The sequence below is a fragment of the Colletotrichum truncatum genome, assembly GCF_014235925.2.
Source record: "Colletotrichum truncatum strain CMES1059 chromosome Unknown Contig_0007, whole genome shotgun sequence".
Classification (NCBI taxonomy): domain Eukaryota; kingdom Fungi; phylum Ascomycota; class Sordariomycetes; order Glomerellales; family Glomerellaceae; genus Colletotrichum; species Colletotrichum truncatum.
Genome location: NW_027222404.1, coordinates 165,637 through 181,353, shown reverse-complemented (window position 1 = coordinate 181,353; position 15,717 = coordinate 165,637). Strand labels below are relative to the sequence as shown.

Here is a 15,717-nt window from a genome sequence, read left to right as displayed (position 1 = left end):
TATAAGGGTACTAAACCTTATATAGAAGTACTTAACTTGCAAACCAAAGTTACTAACCGTAAACGCTTATATCTATCCTCCTATTCTTATAAATATACCTATCGTTTCTATACGCCGGATTCCCGATTCTATATGCCTTGGTAGGTATCTATAGCATTATGTAAATATATATTTACGTTATATCTAGTTATTATACGGTCGTATAGGATTTTATAAGGTCTTGCTTAGTCGCAATAAAGCTCGATCTCGATGTTTTCGTTCTTATCTATATATAACTATAGTTAGTAAAGATATATAGACGGTACTAAATATATATAATTGTTACGACCCGTCAGATGCACTTAACAGACCCACTGGGTCGGGCGGCTACGACAGGACATATGTACGTAGGATCACGGGAACAAGGGTAAACCTCTCGGCAAGGAAGAACTACGTTACAAGTCACGTGACAATCGACCAATCAGGACAGAGTCGACAGAGTCGACGAGCGACTCTGTAGACTCCTGTAAAGGACCAATCAGAAGAGAGTCGATAGAGTCGACGAGCGACTCTATAGACTCTCCAAGACATTGGGAAACGGGACTTGTATATAGACCAGGACTTGAGCATCTGCTCAAGCCCTCTAGATAGTTCTTCAGCAATCAACTTGTGATTCATCCTCGAATGACTTTCAGCTTACCTCTCAGTATTGTGAATACTAAGAACCTCGTTACCATAGTGTAAGACTGATCACCTTACCCTAACCCTACGATCTACCAGAACGACCTCTACGAACCAGTGTTAGTCTCTTACTGCACCTTCTGTTAGCAGAACCCTACTGTCAGATAGCTGGCCGTAACACTTTGATTGCTCCTGTTCAGTAAGTTGCCCTTTGAGACTAACGAACAGTATAAGACAAGATGTCTTCGCACGGAACTACCGAAAACCCTACTCCTGGAACCTCGTCCACGTCCGAGAGACGTATTCCCCAGAATCTGGCCCAAGAGATTCAAGACCAGGAAATGAAGGAGGAATCCGATAGCGATGACGACAATGAAGAACTTAAGCGGCAACTTGAGCGGAACAACAACGAGCTCAGGGAAATGAAAAACCTGTTCAACCAGAACGTCAAAGCCCTCAAGGAGCTACAGGAACAAGCCCGCCGCACCAAAGAACTAGAGAAGGAAGTCACAACCCTTCGAGCTGCCGCGAACGTCATATCAGCTCCTGTCGAAGGAAGAGAACGCCTTAAGCTCAACACCCCTACCACCTTCGACGGAACCCCTGGACAGCTCAAAGGATACTTGGTACAGATACGGACCTACCAAGCCTTCCACATCAACACGTTCCAGAACGATACCGAACGTGTCGTCCACGCCGCCACCTTCTTGAGAGGGAAGGCCCTCGCTTGGTTCGAACCCCTCCAACAAGAATGGCTGGACACCCCTATCGAGAGATACAGTCAAGAAGTGAAGGACATCTTTTTCAGCTTCAGTGGATATGTTAAAGCCCTTCAATCTCTCTTCTTAGACCCCGATGAGAAAAGACAAGCAGAAAGAGAACTGGCGAGCCTACGACAAAACAAATCAGCTACAATGTACGCCGCAGAATTTCGACGACTCGCAGCCAGACTCGACATGACCGACGAAAGCAAAGTCTTCGCTTTCTACCAGGGTCTCAAGGACGACGTCAAGGACGAAATGGCCAAAGTGGACACGCTACCTAGCTTCCTTGATTATGTCGAATACGCTATTAAGATTAACAACCGACTGTTTGAACGACGCAAGGAAAAAGGAGAAAAACGTCAAACAGCCAACTCAGGAAAGAAATACCAATGGCAACCTCAACACAAGTTCAACAACAAAAACCAGAACAACAGGAACAACAATCAGCAGAGCACCGCACATGGACAACACAGTGGACCCATGGACCTGAGCGTCGCGCAAAAAGACAAACCCAGACGCAGAGAATTCAAATGCTACAACTGCGACAAGCCAGGACACATGGCCAGACACTGCATACAGCCTAAGAAACTTACGGCAACCCCTAAGCAAGCCAACGCTGCAACCAAAATCCCTAGCCACGAAGAAAAGGGATGGACAGCCTGCTATGACAATGATTGCACTACGCACAGGCATGCAAAAGAGAATAGTGGATGGTACCCTCAAAACCCAGCAGGACGATCGGGATACGACACCACCAACATACCCAAGGCCATTGCTGTGATAGACCGATACACCGGTGGACCGGATTACACTAAGCAGCGACAAGAGCCACTCGACGACTGGGAACAAGCGAAGAAGGCCGCGGAACTCAACAACGCCTTCCAAGATGGTAGCATTGTGTACCAACCGGGACTCTTATGGGACATCCCACGCCTCGCCAACTATCGACAGACGAATGAAGTAAACACCCCGGAAAGTCTCTCAGAAGAAGAAGCCAGGAAACTCGAAGAAGAAAACGAGACAGCCATCAAACGGATACAAGACGCCATCAACTACACGATGCAAATTCGAAACAACAGCGAAGTTGGAGACACCCTCCAACACATGCGGAAAACCCGAGACCGCCGCATCGCACTACGCGGAAACACCCGAGGATAGTATCAACTCAAGTACAAAGCAACCCAATTTATCTACCAACCCTAAAACGATGGAAAGACGGAACGAACCCTCGCGGTAGCCAGCAAATACGCCCGCAAAGCCACCGAGCAATTGGATGAAATGCTGAGACAACAACAATTCAGGGACGCCAGCACCCAGACCCGAGTATACCAAGCAAAGGACAACCTAAGCCAACGATGGAGCTCACCATATACCACGGTAGCCAGCGACTCGACCTTTGAATTGCCATAAAGAACCCGCGCTACTCCTCAACCTATCTCGGAATGGGCTGAAGACGTCGTAGACGGACTACCCTCGGCGGAAGTACGTCCACAAGGAACGTCGATAGACGATACCGACCCGGAAGACGCAGAAGAAGAACACCATCTCGACAGAATGGAAAAAATTAAGGAAGTACTAGAATACAAATACATCGACCCCCAAGACGACTGCTAACAGATCGCCTTCCATGTAGAAGAATATTATAACAAAATCCCTACAACAATCACACAAACCCGGGATGAAGAAATATTCTTGGAAGACGATCCCAGGATTACGACACAGCACAGAGAACACAAGGAGATAGCATGGATCTACTGCATCTTCGATCACTGCGCCTACCATCTCTTAAAGAAAGCAGAAAACGAACTATACCCCAAAAGAAAAGAAGAACTGCGAATCCGCAGAGCCCATGAGGAACAAGAACTCTCATATTGGGAAGTACGGGGAGAACCCGGAGAATGGAAAACTAACAACAATGGAATAGCATTCCTACGACCCAGCGTCGAATACCCTCAGAAGTGTGTGAACCACTTCACGGGAGTCTGGTGGAATTGCAGGGAAGACCTATGCAAACTCCACTATATTCCAAAAAGCGAAAGTTGGAGATTCCGACAATAAGAACTAGACAAGCAAGGACAGGACGGCGAGACGCCCAGCCCACCTCGTCTAGGAATCAGAGAAAGTAACCTCGGCAGAGACCGAAAGAAGGGCGAGAAGGCCCTCTACTCAAAAAACTAGGAGAGCCGCCTTGTCCGGGACACATGGCGAGCTCCCCCAGCAAGTCCCTATATGCTACATTCGACGACGACGCATAAATGAAGATCACAGTAAACCTAGGCGGATATACCACACAGGTCCTGATAGACTCAGGAGCCCAAGGAAACTTTATCGCACCCCGAATAGTGCAACAGCGAGAAATACCATGGAATCAGAAGCAAAACCCTTACCGACTAAGGAATGTAGAAGGGAAAGAAGTCGAGTATGGCGGAGGCAGCATTGATCAGGAGACAGCGCAACTCCCTTTGCTCTACCATGGCCATCAGGAGCTTATCAGCCTCGACATCACGGAGATAGGAAACCACGACGTTATCCTCGGAATTCCATGGCTACGAAGACATAACCCACAAATCGATTGGGTTACCGGCCGAATAAAATTCAATCCAGCCTCTGAGAAGCACTCGACGAAGGCCTCATGCGGATTACTAGCAGCAACCAGAGCAAGACCACGCCTGATGCTAAGGATAAAAGACATTGGCACTAGGACGCTAGCAGCCACGACGATTGACAAAGTCACGGAAGATCCAATGTCAAAGATACCTGTTGAATACAGGGTCTATAGCAAACTCTTTGCACCAGAACTCGAGACCGGATTACCGGAACACAGCAAGTGGGATTACAAGATCGAAATTAAGGAAGGACACGAACCCACCTTTAACAAAATATACCCACTCAACCAAGAAGAAATGAAAGCCTTAGACGAATGGCTTGACGAAAATCTTGCGAAAGGATTCATCAGACCTTCGAAATCACCCGCAGGATACCCTATACTATTCGTACTAAAGAAGAACGGGAAGAAACGACTTTGTGTCGATTATCGACGACTCAACGATATTACGATCAAAGACTGTTACCCACTGCCCCTCATATCGGAACTAAGAGACCTACTCTACGAGGCCCAATGGTTCACAGCCTTAGACCTTAAAGGAGCCTACAACCTTATCCGAATTGCAGAAGGAGATGAGTGGAAAACAGCCTTCCGAACGAGAAGAGGACAGTTTGAAACGTTAGTCATGCCATTTGGACTCACCAACGCACCGGCTACATTCCAAACTATGATCAACCAAGTACTACGGGAATATCTGGACAAGTCTGTTGTTGTGTACCTCGACGACATCCTTATATTCTCCAAAACGTTGGAAGAATATAAGAAGCATGTCTACGAGATTCTCAAAGCACTCGAACAAGCGAAGCTACTTGTGGAACTAGAGAAGAGTCTGTTTTATAAACAGGAAGTAGAATTTTTAGGGTTTATAATCACGCCAGGCGTAATCAAGATGTCCCCTAACAAAATCAAGGCTGTGTAAGAATGGCCTATACTAGAAAACCCGAAGGACATACTATCCTTCTTAGGATTTGTCAACTTCTACCGAAAATTCCTCAAAGACTACTCCAAAACGATATTGCCTCTTACCGAACTTACTAAGAAAAATGCACCTTGGGAATGGATAGACAAACAACAGAAAGCGTTCCAAGAAGTCAAGGACAAGGTCACATCGGAACCCGTCATCCAGATTCCGAACCCTGAGAAGCCCTTCGAGCTCGAAACGGATGCTTCGAACGAAGCTGAAGGAGCGCAGCTAGGCCAAAGGGACGAGAACGGAGTCCTACACCCCTGTAGATTCTTTTCAAGGAAGTTCCAAGGACCTGAACTGAATTACCAGATCCATGATAAGGAACTTATGGCAATTATCGACGCATTCAAAGAATGGAGACCCCAACTATCAGGAACAAAGTACGAAGTAAAAGTATACACGGATCACAAGAATCTAGCACACTTCACCACTTCGAAAGAGCTTAACAAACGACAAATCAGATGGTCAGAATTCCTCTCAGAATTCAACTTCAGAATCATCTACAGGAAAGGATTAGAAAACGGCAGAGCAGACGCGCTCAGCCGAAGACCCGATTACAAGGACGAAGTCCCAGAAGAAACTTAGGTTATCCTCAAAAAAGATAATGGCGACCTCGTACCCGCCGCGAAACTCTTAATGATCGGCGACCGTGTCAAGACCAGCACGACTGGAAGAATGACACACGACCAGATCAGGGAGATACACAGCGCACCCGCTCACGGTCACCAAGGAGTTACGAAAACCTGGAAACGAATTAGACAACACCACGACAAGCGAGTAACAAGAAAAGACGTCGCTGACGCAATCAAGGATTGCAAAGTCTGCGCAAAAAGTAAGCCCAGCAGACACAAACCATATGGAGAATTACAACCATTGCTAGCACCACCAGCACCCTGGCACTCAATCTCTCTAGACTTTATCGTCAAACTACCAAAATCGAGAGAACTACTTACTAAAGTACAGTACGACAGTATACTAGTGGTTGTGGATAGATTCACGAAGTACGCGTATTTCATACCATACTTGGAATCAAGCACGGCAGAAGACTTAGCATACACCTTTCTCAGGATCATTGTCAGCCAACACGGCCTGCCCCAGGAAATAGTATCAGACAGAGGATCAGTCTTTACGTCCAAGTTCTGGAGATCCCTGATCTCGCAGCTCGGAGCAAAGCACAGCCTCAGCACTGCCTTCCACCCGCAGTCCGACGGACAAACGGAAAGAATCAACCAGATCCTGGAAACGTACCTAAGGAGTTATGTGAACTACGACTAGGACAACTGGGTTAAGTTGTTACCAACCGCACAGTTCGCATACAACAGTTCAATAGGAGAAAGCACGCGAGAATCACCTTTCTTCCTCAACTATGGATTTAACCCTACCGCTTATGGAGAACCCCGAACCGGCTCTGCCGCGATAAAAGCAGTAGCAGACATCAAGAAACTTAAGGAAATCCAACAAAAACTACCCCAAGAACTCGAATTCGTACGGCAAAGAATGAAGAAACACGCCGACCGACATAGGGTGAGAGGCCCACCCCTAAAAGAGGGAGGTAGCGCCTACCTCATACGGCGAAACATCAAAACGAAACGACCTAGCGACAAACTCGACTTTAAAAAACTAGGACCTTTCGAAATCACGAAGAAAATTTCCGAAGTCAACTACGAGTTGAAACTACCGGAAACAATGAAATATCACCCAGTCTTTCACGTCTCATTATTAGAACCAGCACCGGACGGTATACATACCGAAGACTGCATCATTGTGGAAACAGATGACACCGAATACGAAGTAGAACGCATTCTAGACCACCGGAGGAATGACGAAACAACAGAATACTTCATTAAGTGGAAAAACTATGGACACGAAGACGATTCGTGGGAACCAGCTAAGAACCTGGAACACGCTCAGGAAGAACTCCAACAATACTGGCACCAGAGGACGTCTCTGGACCCCAGTCGTCCAAACCGACGCCAGACCAATCCACGACGCCAATAGCACCCAGGGAATGAAGTGCACCCACAGTTTCCGAGCTAGCACTCTGCAAACCAAGAACCTCGGAACGATACTCATTCTCAACCTCCTCCACACGCCGCAAACCAGATCGAATGAGATCAGTCGCCTCACGATTGATGTCCTTGCGACGCCTTCGTAAACGACGAATCTTCGCCATAAGAGCTAACTGCTCTTCTTCAGCTTTCTCAAGCTCATCATCAATTTTTATTTTCTGTTGCCGAACCCGAATGAGGGAAGCCGCGGAAGGACCGTGAATGTCGCAAGAATGCTTATCGGCAACGCAACGCGAACAACGAGAAGAATTAACTTCGGAAACGACGCAGTCGACACCGGCAGCCGCGCAACCGGAACAAGGGACAGGCATGATGAACCCGAACAAATCGACAAGCTGGCTAAGTTCCTTATAAGCCACAGGGTTCTTTGATTTAGATTTTTGAACGCGACCTGACATGATGTCAGCATCATGAATAAACAAGGAAGCACGATTGACGACTCCCCAACCTGGGAAGCCACGACCTACTTATGTTGGCCTTGAGGACAAGACCATCGAGGGGAGACCTGATGTTACGACCCGTCAGATGCACTTAACAGACCCACTGGGTCGGGCGGCTACGACAGGACATATGTACGTAGGATCACGGGAACAAGGGTAAACCTCTCGGCAAGGAAGAACTACGTTACAAGTCACGTGACAATCGACCAATCAGGACAGAGTCGACAGAGTCGACGAGCGACTCTGTAGACTCCTGTAAAGGACCAATCAGAAGAGAGTCGATAGAGTCGACGAGCGACTCTATAGACTCTCCAAGACATTGGGAAACGGGACTTGTATATAGACCAGGACTTGAGCATCTGCTCAAGCCCTCTAGATAGTTCTTCAGCAATCAACTTGTGATTCATCCTCGAATGACTTTCAGCTTACCTCTCAGTATTGTGAATACTAAGAACCTCGTTACCATAGTGTAAGACTGATCACCTTACCCTAACCCTACGATCTACCAGAACGACCTCTACGAACCAGTGTTAGTCTCTTACTGCACCTTCTGTTAGCAGAACCCTACTGTCAGATAGCTGGCCGTAACAATAATAACGTACCGTACTTAATATTAGTAAGCTTGTCTGCGATAGAAACTAACGTATTTCTAATAAGTTGTATATGCTTAGGCTTAACGCTACGGACCGCGTTAAGAAAGTTATACTCCGTATAGGAGATATATAACTTCTTACTACTCGGGGCGGAAGTATAAATCTCTGCGGTAGGTTGCTTCGAGGGGGACGGGGCTATATAGAATAGATTAGATTTATATTTAGTTATATATAGGTTAGGACGAAACTTACCGAAGCTATAGTTAGAAGCGCCGGAATTATATATATAGTTAGCATAGCTAGCATAGCCGTCTAGAATAATATAGGTATTATATAGACTATTGCCTTTAATATAGTTCTTATACTAGTCCTTACCCTCGCGCGTATTTCCGTATACGTATATAAGGAAAGAGTTAGCATTCTACGCACGCTTATACTTAAGCGCTTTTTTCTAACGTCTTCCGTTCTTAACTATAAAGCAAATATCGATTAAGTTATAAGCTTATATAATATATAAGCAAAAGAGTAAGGTACGTACGGGGGTATAAGGAGACTATACCTCCGTTTCCTTATTATCTAGAATGTTATTAATAAGAGTATTACTAGCATAAGGAATACTATCTATAACAAGTTAGTATAATATTATAAGGGAATTATAAAAGTATATATATAGGTAAGGTAGTAGCCGGTTCCGAGAGCATAAGTATATATAGAGGGTAGCTCGGCAGGCAACTCCGTAGGAATCTTTATGTCTCCGATCTTATCCGGCACGAGCTCGGCAGCTAGCTCTATATCCTGAGCCATGATGTATAGTAGTGTAAAGTAATGTCGAGTGTCGTTCGGGATTGTAAGGATGTTGTAGGATGTTGTAGGATATTATAGGATGTTGTAAAGCTTTGCTAGAAAACTATACGTAATGTAACGGGGGCGACGCCTAGCGCCTGGGGATATGCGAATCTATATAAAAGCTAATAGTTAGTAAATGATTATATAGAAATATATAAAAGCTTAAAAAATCGGAAAAAAAAATCAAAAATAGAGAAGATAAAAGAAAACGGAAGTATAATAAAGGATAAAAACTAAATCTCTATAAAACAGTATAGAAAGCGTTATAAATTTCTATATAGTAGGGGTTATATACCTAAACTCTGCTTAGCGTAGGGAAAAGGAAGAAGTTCTAAGCCCTACTAAATTCCTATTTATTTGTCGATTTAGGCGTACAGACTATACACCTAATCAACCGGAACCGGAAGATCTAACCTCCGACGGATTATTATAAAGCCTCGTAGGGGGCTATAGTTCTATATAGTAAACCCTTATTTCCTAAAAAGGCAAATACCTACCTAGAAATGTATAAAAACAAAAATCGTTTTACGCGAGATTACATATGTTTACGCTTATGGGGTGTTCCTATCACTACCTTGAATTTTGACCCAGTGCGCCCTGCGGACTGCCGTAGGTTCCCCGCAAATCGTTCCCTCGAAGTATGCTTGCTACTTCGGTAAGGCTGAATGAATTATTAGTGTTGGGTTCACATGGCAAGTCTTTCTCAACCGAGGTTAGGAGCTTCAAAATCGTGAAAAGATGCCCGTTGTTGGATTAAGTACGCAACCAAATTGGGGTCAGCTATTCAAGCTGCAGGTTGGCCAGGAAGCCACGGGCAGTCGGCTCCATGTCACGGACCTTCGGATGAGCATTCACTTTCAGGCCAGAACGGAAAGGCCAGAACGGGCCAGAAGACGGGAAGCTCTAAGATCAAATGAAATTTAGCCTCCCGGACCTGCCGAAATTTTGAATTCAGATGAGTTTGCACGTGTTGCAAAAGTTTCAGAAGACCCAAAACGTCTGCTACCAAGCAGGAGATCACCGAGCCTGTCTGTGGGTGACCTTAACGATGGAGTAAAAACGACAGCGGGAACCTATTTTCCTTCGCATTCTCACTGTTGGCATTCTTCAGTTCAAATGATTCTTCTGCGTGCGTCTGCCAAGTGATGCAGATTTAGAGACTAGTGAATCGATGTTCAGTCAGTTGAGATGAAAGACTGTACGTGTTCTCCCTTAGAAGGTTACATCACGAAAACATAAGAAAGTGTCCGGGAGATGATAATGTTGTATACTTGAAGTAAAGTGAAAAGATGGAAGTGAAACCACGTCATGCAAGAACCCATGCCACGATAATACCGCCTTTATAATAACAATTGTAGTAATATCTATATTTTCCTATATAATACGAAAAAAAGAGCCAGGTTGATACTAAAAGTAAGTACCGTGTCAGATCCATCGCTTTACCGCACCTGCTGGTACCTGACGTCACTATGTCTGGGGAAAGCAGATTACTCGCGAACTAACAAATCCGTTGAGCAAAGACATAATTACACAACACGATTTCTTTATCCTTTCAAGAACATACTAGAAGGACTATATGTAGATATAACTCTGGTATGTCAAATAGCACAGGGACACCGAACCAAATGATACCATAAACCAGCCTTCAGTGTACAAGTCCAGCACCTATGATGCTGGCTAGACCTTATCAAGTAGCTTGCTTTCGCCTACTCCTTGCCGACATCTATGGCATCCGCTTGTGAAGCTGTTTCTGAATCCCCTCTCTTGTTATCATTACCCAGATGTTTAATCACCAGCCAGGCGGGCAACAGCGACGCGCCCCAAAGTCCAAAGTTGATGTACGGACCGCCAACAAGAGCGAAAATAGGAATGGCGTTCAGCCCGTAACTAACAGCTTGCCATGCGGACTCAGTGCCACGCAGGAGCGCCGAGAGTCTTATCGTCTCCTGGGGACTCTCGGAGATCTGACCAATGATGAAGAAGGCAAAATTGTAATTCAGCTGGAAGCCCGAAACCAAGAAGATGAAGACCCCGAAGCCCCTTCCAAAACCGGGATCACTCCAGTCAAAAGTTGGCTGGGTGCGACGGTATTCGGTGACGTTGATTGTCAACCAGAGCCACCACGCACCTTGCGTCACCATAATGACAGCAAATGCCCAGCGAGCACGCTTTTTAAGGGCAATTTGATTTTGGTCAAGCCAAAGCCCCAGAAGGTTACCAGAGATGACAGCCACGATGCCAGACAGGAACGAGCCGAGAGCTCTGGCGCGAACTGAAAACCAAAGAGCAATGTAGGTGAAGAAGATGGACTCGGAGTACACGCCTTGACCGATCCAAAGAATCAAGAGAAGGAACTTAGGCTTGAGGAAGGTCCTTGTGGTAGCTTTGATCTCCTCCCATGGGTGGTCGAAGATGGTCAGCTCGACCGGCTTTCCATCGCGTCGCTGTACCTTGGATGGGTTATTCAGCAGCATCGCCGCGAATGGACCACAAGCTTGAAGGGCGATGAAGATGATGTAGACTTTGTAGGAGACCTTGCCGGCCCCGCTTCGGTCAGCATTCAGGCCAAGGTTGATTGCACCGCCTAGAATCTGACCAACTCTGGTCCATGTTAGCCAGTATGCAACCATTCGTCCTCTGTTGCGCGGTTCAGGATAAGCAATGGCGATGGCAGCTTCAGAAGCCCAGAATATGCCGGCTGAAATGCCGCAAAAGGCTGCACCGAGAATAACAAGCCATTCGACGCCATAACGGTTGTTAAGGTAGAGGCCGGCGCTGTACGGGGCGAAGCCGATAGTGCCGATAACCAGCGCACCCTTGATGCCGATGTATTTGACAATCGCAGAGGTGAGCCAGCAGGAGACCACCATAAGGCAGAAGGTGAGGGCATTTCCCGTATTTACGAGGTATGGCTCTTGAGCGCCGCCTAAAACCTGTTAGAACTGGATAGGCAATAGCTTCAGTGAGAGAGAGATTTGTTACCGGCACCAAGGGAGTTCATAGCACCCCATAGACCTGGAGCTGCGAAGCTGCAGATGCCTAGAACGGTTGCATTATAGAATGGCGATCGATACCACTTGACTGCAGATACGTTAGATTACCTGGTGAAAACAGCTCAAATGAGGTTTTTACTTGTGGTATTCTCTGGCTGTTGACTGATTTGAGCCTCATTGGGCGGAGGATTTTCCTCTGCCATCATGTTTCCTGAAAACAATACGGCTCTCTTGACACGACTCGAGCAGGTCCGCAATGCTACGACAACCTATGTCTCGAAGCTCCAAGGTCACAAAAAGAGAAGGCGAGCAATTTGCAGAAATTCCCGCTGCAGACTTTTGAGTAGCGGCATTGTTCGCACATGGCCGCCTGATAGGTGACGTTGCTCCCGGAGCACGCCATTGAGGCCCTCACTGGAAACATTGCACTCATTTCCGCCCTGGTCGCACCAAGACGCTTCCAGACCGCTGGGACTTGTGATCAACAACCGTACATAACTCCCGGTGCCGGCCTCCTCTTTTGGCAAGAGATAACAGGCCAATGTGGAGATAAGGAAGCGAGAAGCCAAGGGTGATTGAGTATTTTCTTGCATTGATGGCGTGCTTGCCAACAGGAAGATTAGTAAGCCCTCATCAATGAGATAAGAGTCCCGGATTTTAACTTCCAAACTTCAATTCACTAACTTCTCATACTCCTTTTTCATTTACCACAAAGGCAGCGCCAAAGGGTGTTTTTGGTGTCTTGTTCTGAAGGAGGTAAGAAAGTAACGTCCCGCACCCACATTTGGGCACCCCCCACATTTGGGCACCCCAAAAATCGCTCAACACCATGACTACCCCTCAACTTTAACTATTTACTACTTTTTTAACTTTTTACTAATTATAATCTAACTTTATATGCTTATTATTTATACCTATATACGCTAATATACCGAAGATGACTTGCTTAAGGCACTTAAGGCTGTTACTAGCGGCTGTAGTATAAAAAAAGCAGCTTATGATAAGGGCATACTACGAACTATACTATAAAACAGAATAAGAGGTTACTAAACAAGAGGTGTTGCTTTCGCTAGGTTACAGAGGCTATTACTAACCTAGGAAAGTCACTTGGCTGAATGGATTCGAATACAAGCTGCCCTAGGCTTTCCACTAACCTATCAACAGCTTAAGGATTTTGCTAAGAGGATTCTATAGACACGTAGAGACTTCCAGCCTCTCGGAAGAAACTAGGTTTAATCATTTATCAAGAGAAATCCATCAATCAAGGTTTAGAGAAGCAAAGCAATTAATTCCTAGCATGTTAATAATGCCTTAACTAATATAATCACGGAATAGTTTAAGCATCTCGCTCTACCTAAGATATAGGCAATCAAAGCAAGTAATCGATATAATATAGATGAAACAGGTATTTTAGAAGGTAGAGGATCAAATAGATTAGTTCTTAGATCATCAGAAACTCGCTTTATTCGAAAGAAATAGCCTAGGTCTTAGGCTTAGACATTTCTAATTAAGTATATCTCTGCAACTAGCAAGGCATTGCCTCTACTTATAATATATAAGGGGAAGACTGTTTAATAGTAGTAGTTTCCTCTCGATTTAACTAAATATAATAGCTAGAAGTTTATAGTAATAGAAAATAGCTATAGAAGGTCTTTATACTATTAACCTAACCCTAAGACCTTAAAGAGTCTAGATTACTTATTCTTAATAGGCATAATAGCTATAAAATAACAGAATTTATATATATCTGCTTTAAGAATAAGATACTCTTACTCTTCCTACCGCTATATATATCTTACGTTCTTCAGCTGCTTGATTAGTTAGTATTTAGGCTGCTAAAAGCTATATATAAGAAAAAGCTTCTATACCTAGATTAATAAGACGCTAGCATTATTATAAGTAAGAGAAACTTTCTCCTTTACTATAGAAAAGCATGCTATATAGCATTTATAAGTAAGAATATTATTAGCAGTTAGAAATATATAGGTCTATAGCCTATAAGCATAGCTAAACCGCTAATAAGCCTTCTTCTACTTAGGAACCTATTAACACTAGCTAGACAGACCGATTAGCCTTATAAGGGACTGTCTAATACTATAGCAAGCGAAAAATAAGCATTAGAGACATTAGCAGTATGCTAGTTAACGCTAACGAAGCAGTCTAAGCTATAGGATTAATTTAACTTATATAACAAGGTTAGGCATAATCGAAATACTTAACGACTACTTTTTCGTAAGGTTCAAAAGGGATTTGATAAACAGAGCTATAAACTGGCTGTAGCTTAGCGAAAGATTGAGGCGCTGGAAGCAGAAGTTGAGGCATCTAGGGCTAGGAAGCGGAAGAAGGTCACAACGAGCCTAAATTCGAAGTTTGCCAACATTAAAGCTATTCGGAAGGCTCAAATTGAAGCGGGCGAAATTGAGGATAGCTCAGATAAATCCAGCAAGTCTGATTTACCTACTCTTGAGGGAAATAGTATTGTTGTGGCAATAGATTAAATATAATCAATGGCTGAAGTTGATATATAGTGAAATGCATCATGATTTTTGGGGTGCCCAAATGTGGGGGGTGCCCAAATGTGGGTGCGGGACGTTATCATGGCGTAAAAGGCTGGCAGGGTGTCAAGGCATGAAGAATGTGAGATACAGTGTGGAAATCAGACATCATTCGAGATATCGGGAAGCAAATACCGATGACATGCAATAAACCAATCATCCAGTTCATTAAAGTCGGCAACCCAGAGATACAAGCCAATTGATGCCGGAGTGTCAAGTGTTTAATTACACTAACCTCTAATCAATTCAACAAGCAAAAGCTTCATTTTTGGCGTTGACAACCAACAACGACATTGGGAATTATAAACTGGGCTGAGGACAATTCTCTACTCTGAAAAGTTCAAAGAGGCTGTGGAATATCAAGGACAAAGTGAAACAAAGTAGATGTTTACAGTGAACCATGAGGCTGGCATCCAGTGTACTGTCTATCTTCCACCTCTACCAGCAATACGTATGCCTGAAAAAGAAGGTCTCACTAATGTTCACATTGGATGCCGACGACCCAGCTTCAAGAGTGGCTCAGCGAGTGGACAGCGTCAACCGTGCAGCAGTACGTAACGACAGCGGGAATATATTGGACAGAGCTTCAGCGGCGTTTGGTCAGGAGAACAACACACCAATTATGAATGTGGTGTGGCTTAGCGATAAATGCCTCGAAAGGATGTACAGCTCAATGATAATATATCTTAGGAAGACAGAGGATACACAGAGGCTACTTAATAAAGACTTTTTCCAGACGGGAAAAGAATTTAACTATAACAGGCTCTTCAAACGTCGAGAACAACCAAAGCAATACTACAATTACCACGAGATCACCCACCACAAGTCCTATCAGTACAACAAGCCCAAGATATATATAAGATGTGCCGCGGAAGGGCACATCCACCACAAGTACAATAGGATAATCCTAAATCAATGCCTCGCTCGTTTATCATATACGTTATACTGTAGTTAAAGGGGTGGTGCCCTAGTTTGGCGGAAGTAGGCTAGAGTTCTAATCAGAGCATAGCACTTTGATTTTTTCTCTAGAAGGATTTAAGCGGCGAAGGGTCTAAGATCCAGTATATATCCATTGGATTGCCTGATCTATGACGAAGTTGTCTCACTCGGTTCATCAAAAGCGGTGAGCTGAGCACAGGTTGAGTGGCACTTATTCCCTTCATTCTATGTAATCTATGTCTTGCACTCTTACTATTGTCTGTGTTATCTGTTTCAAGAATTACAG

The 15,717-nt window shown here is 44.7% G+C and overlaps 2 protein-coding genes across 2 annotated transcripts; one reads left to right on the top strand and one right to left on the bottom strand.

The window, feature by feature from the left end:
• Positions 1-899: 899 nt before the first annotated feature.
• On the top strand, positions 900-2,582 carry CTRU02_210421 (reverse transcriptase domain protein; the record flags this gene model as incomplete). The annotated part of the gene is made up of 1 exon (XM_036732211.2): positions 900-2,582. The coding sequence occupies one exon, from the start codon at positions 900-902 to the stop codon at positions 2,580-2,582; it is 1,683 nt and encodes a 560-aa protein (XP_036576137.1).
• An 8,068-nt stretch (positions 2,583-10,650) lies between these two features.
• On the bottom strand, positions 10,651-12,140 carry CTRU02_210420 (DUF895 domain membrane protein; the record flags this gene model as incomplete). Its single annotated transcript, XM_036732213.2, has 3 exons — positions 10,651-11,870; positions 11,927-12,025; positions 12,077-12,140. 3 exons carry the CDS (start codon positions 12,138-12,140, stop codon positions 10,651-10,653), a joined length of 1,383 nt encoding a protein of 460 aa, XP_036576139.2.
• Positions 12,141-15,717: the final 3,577 nt, after the last annotated feature.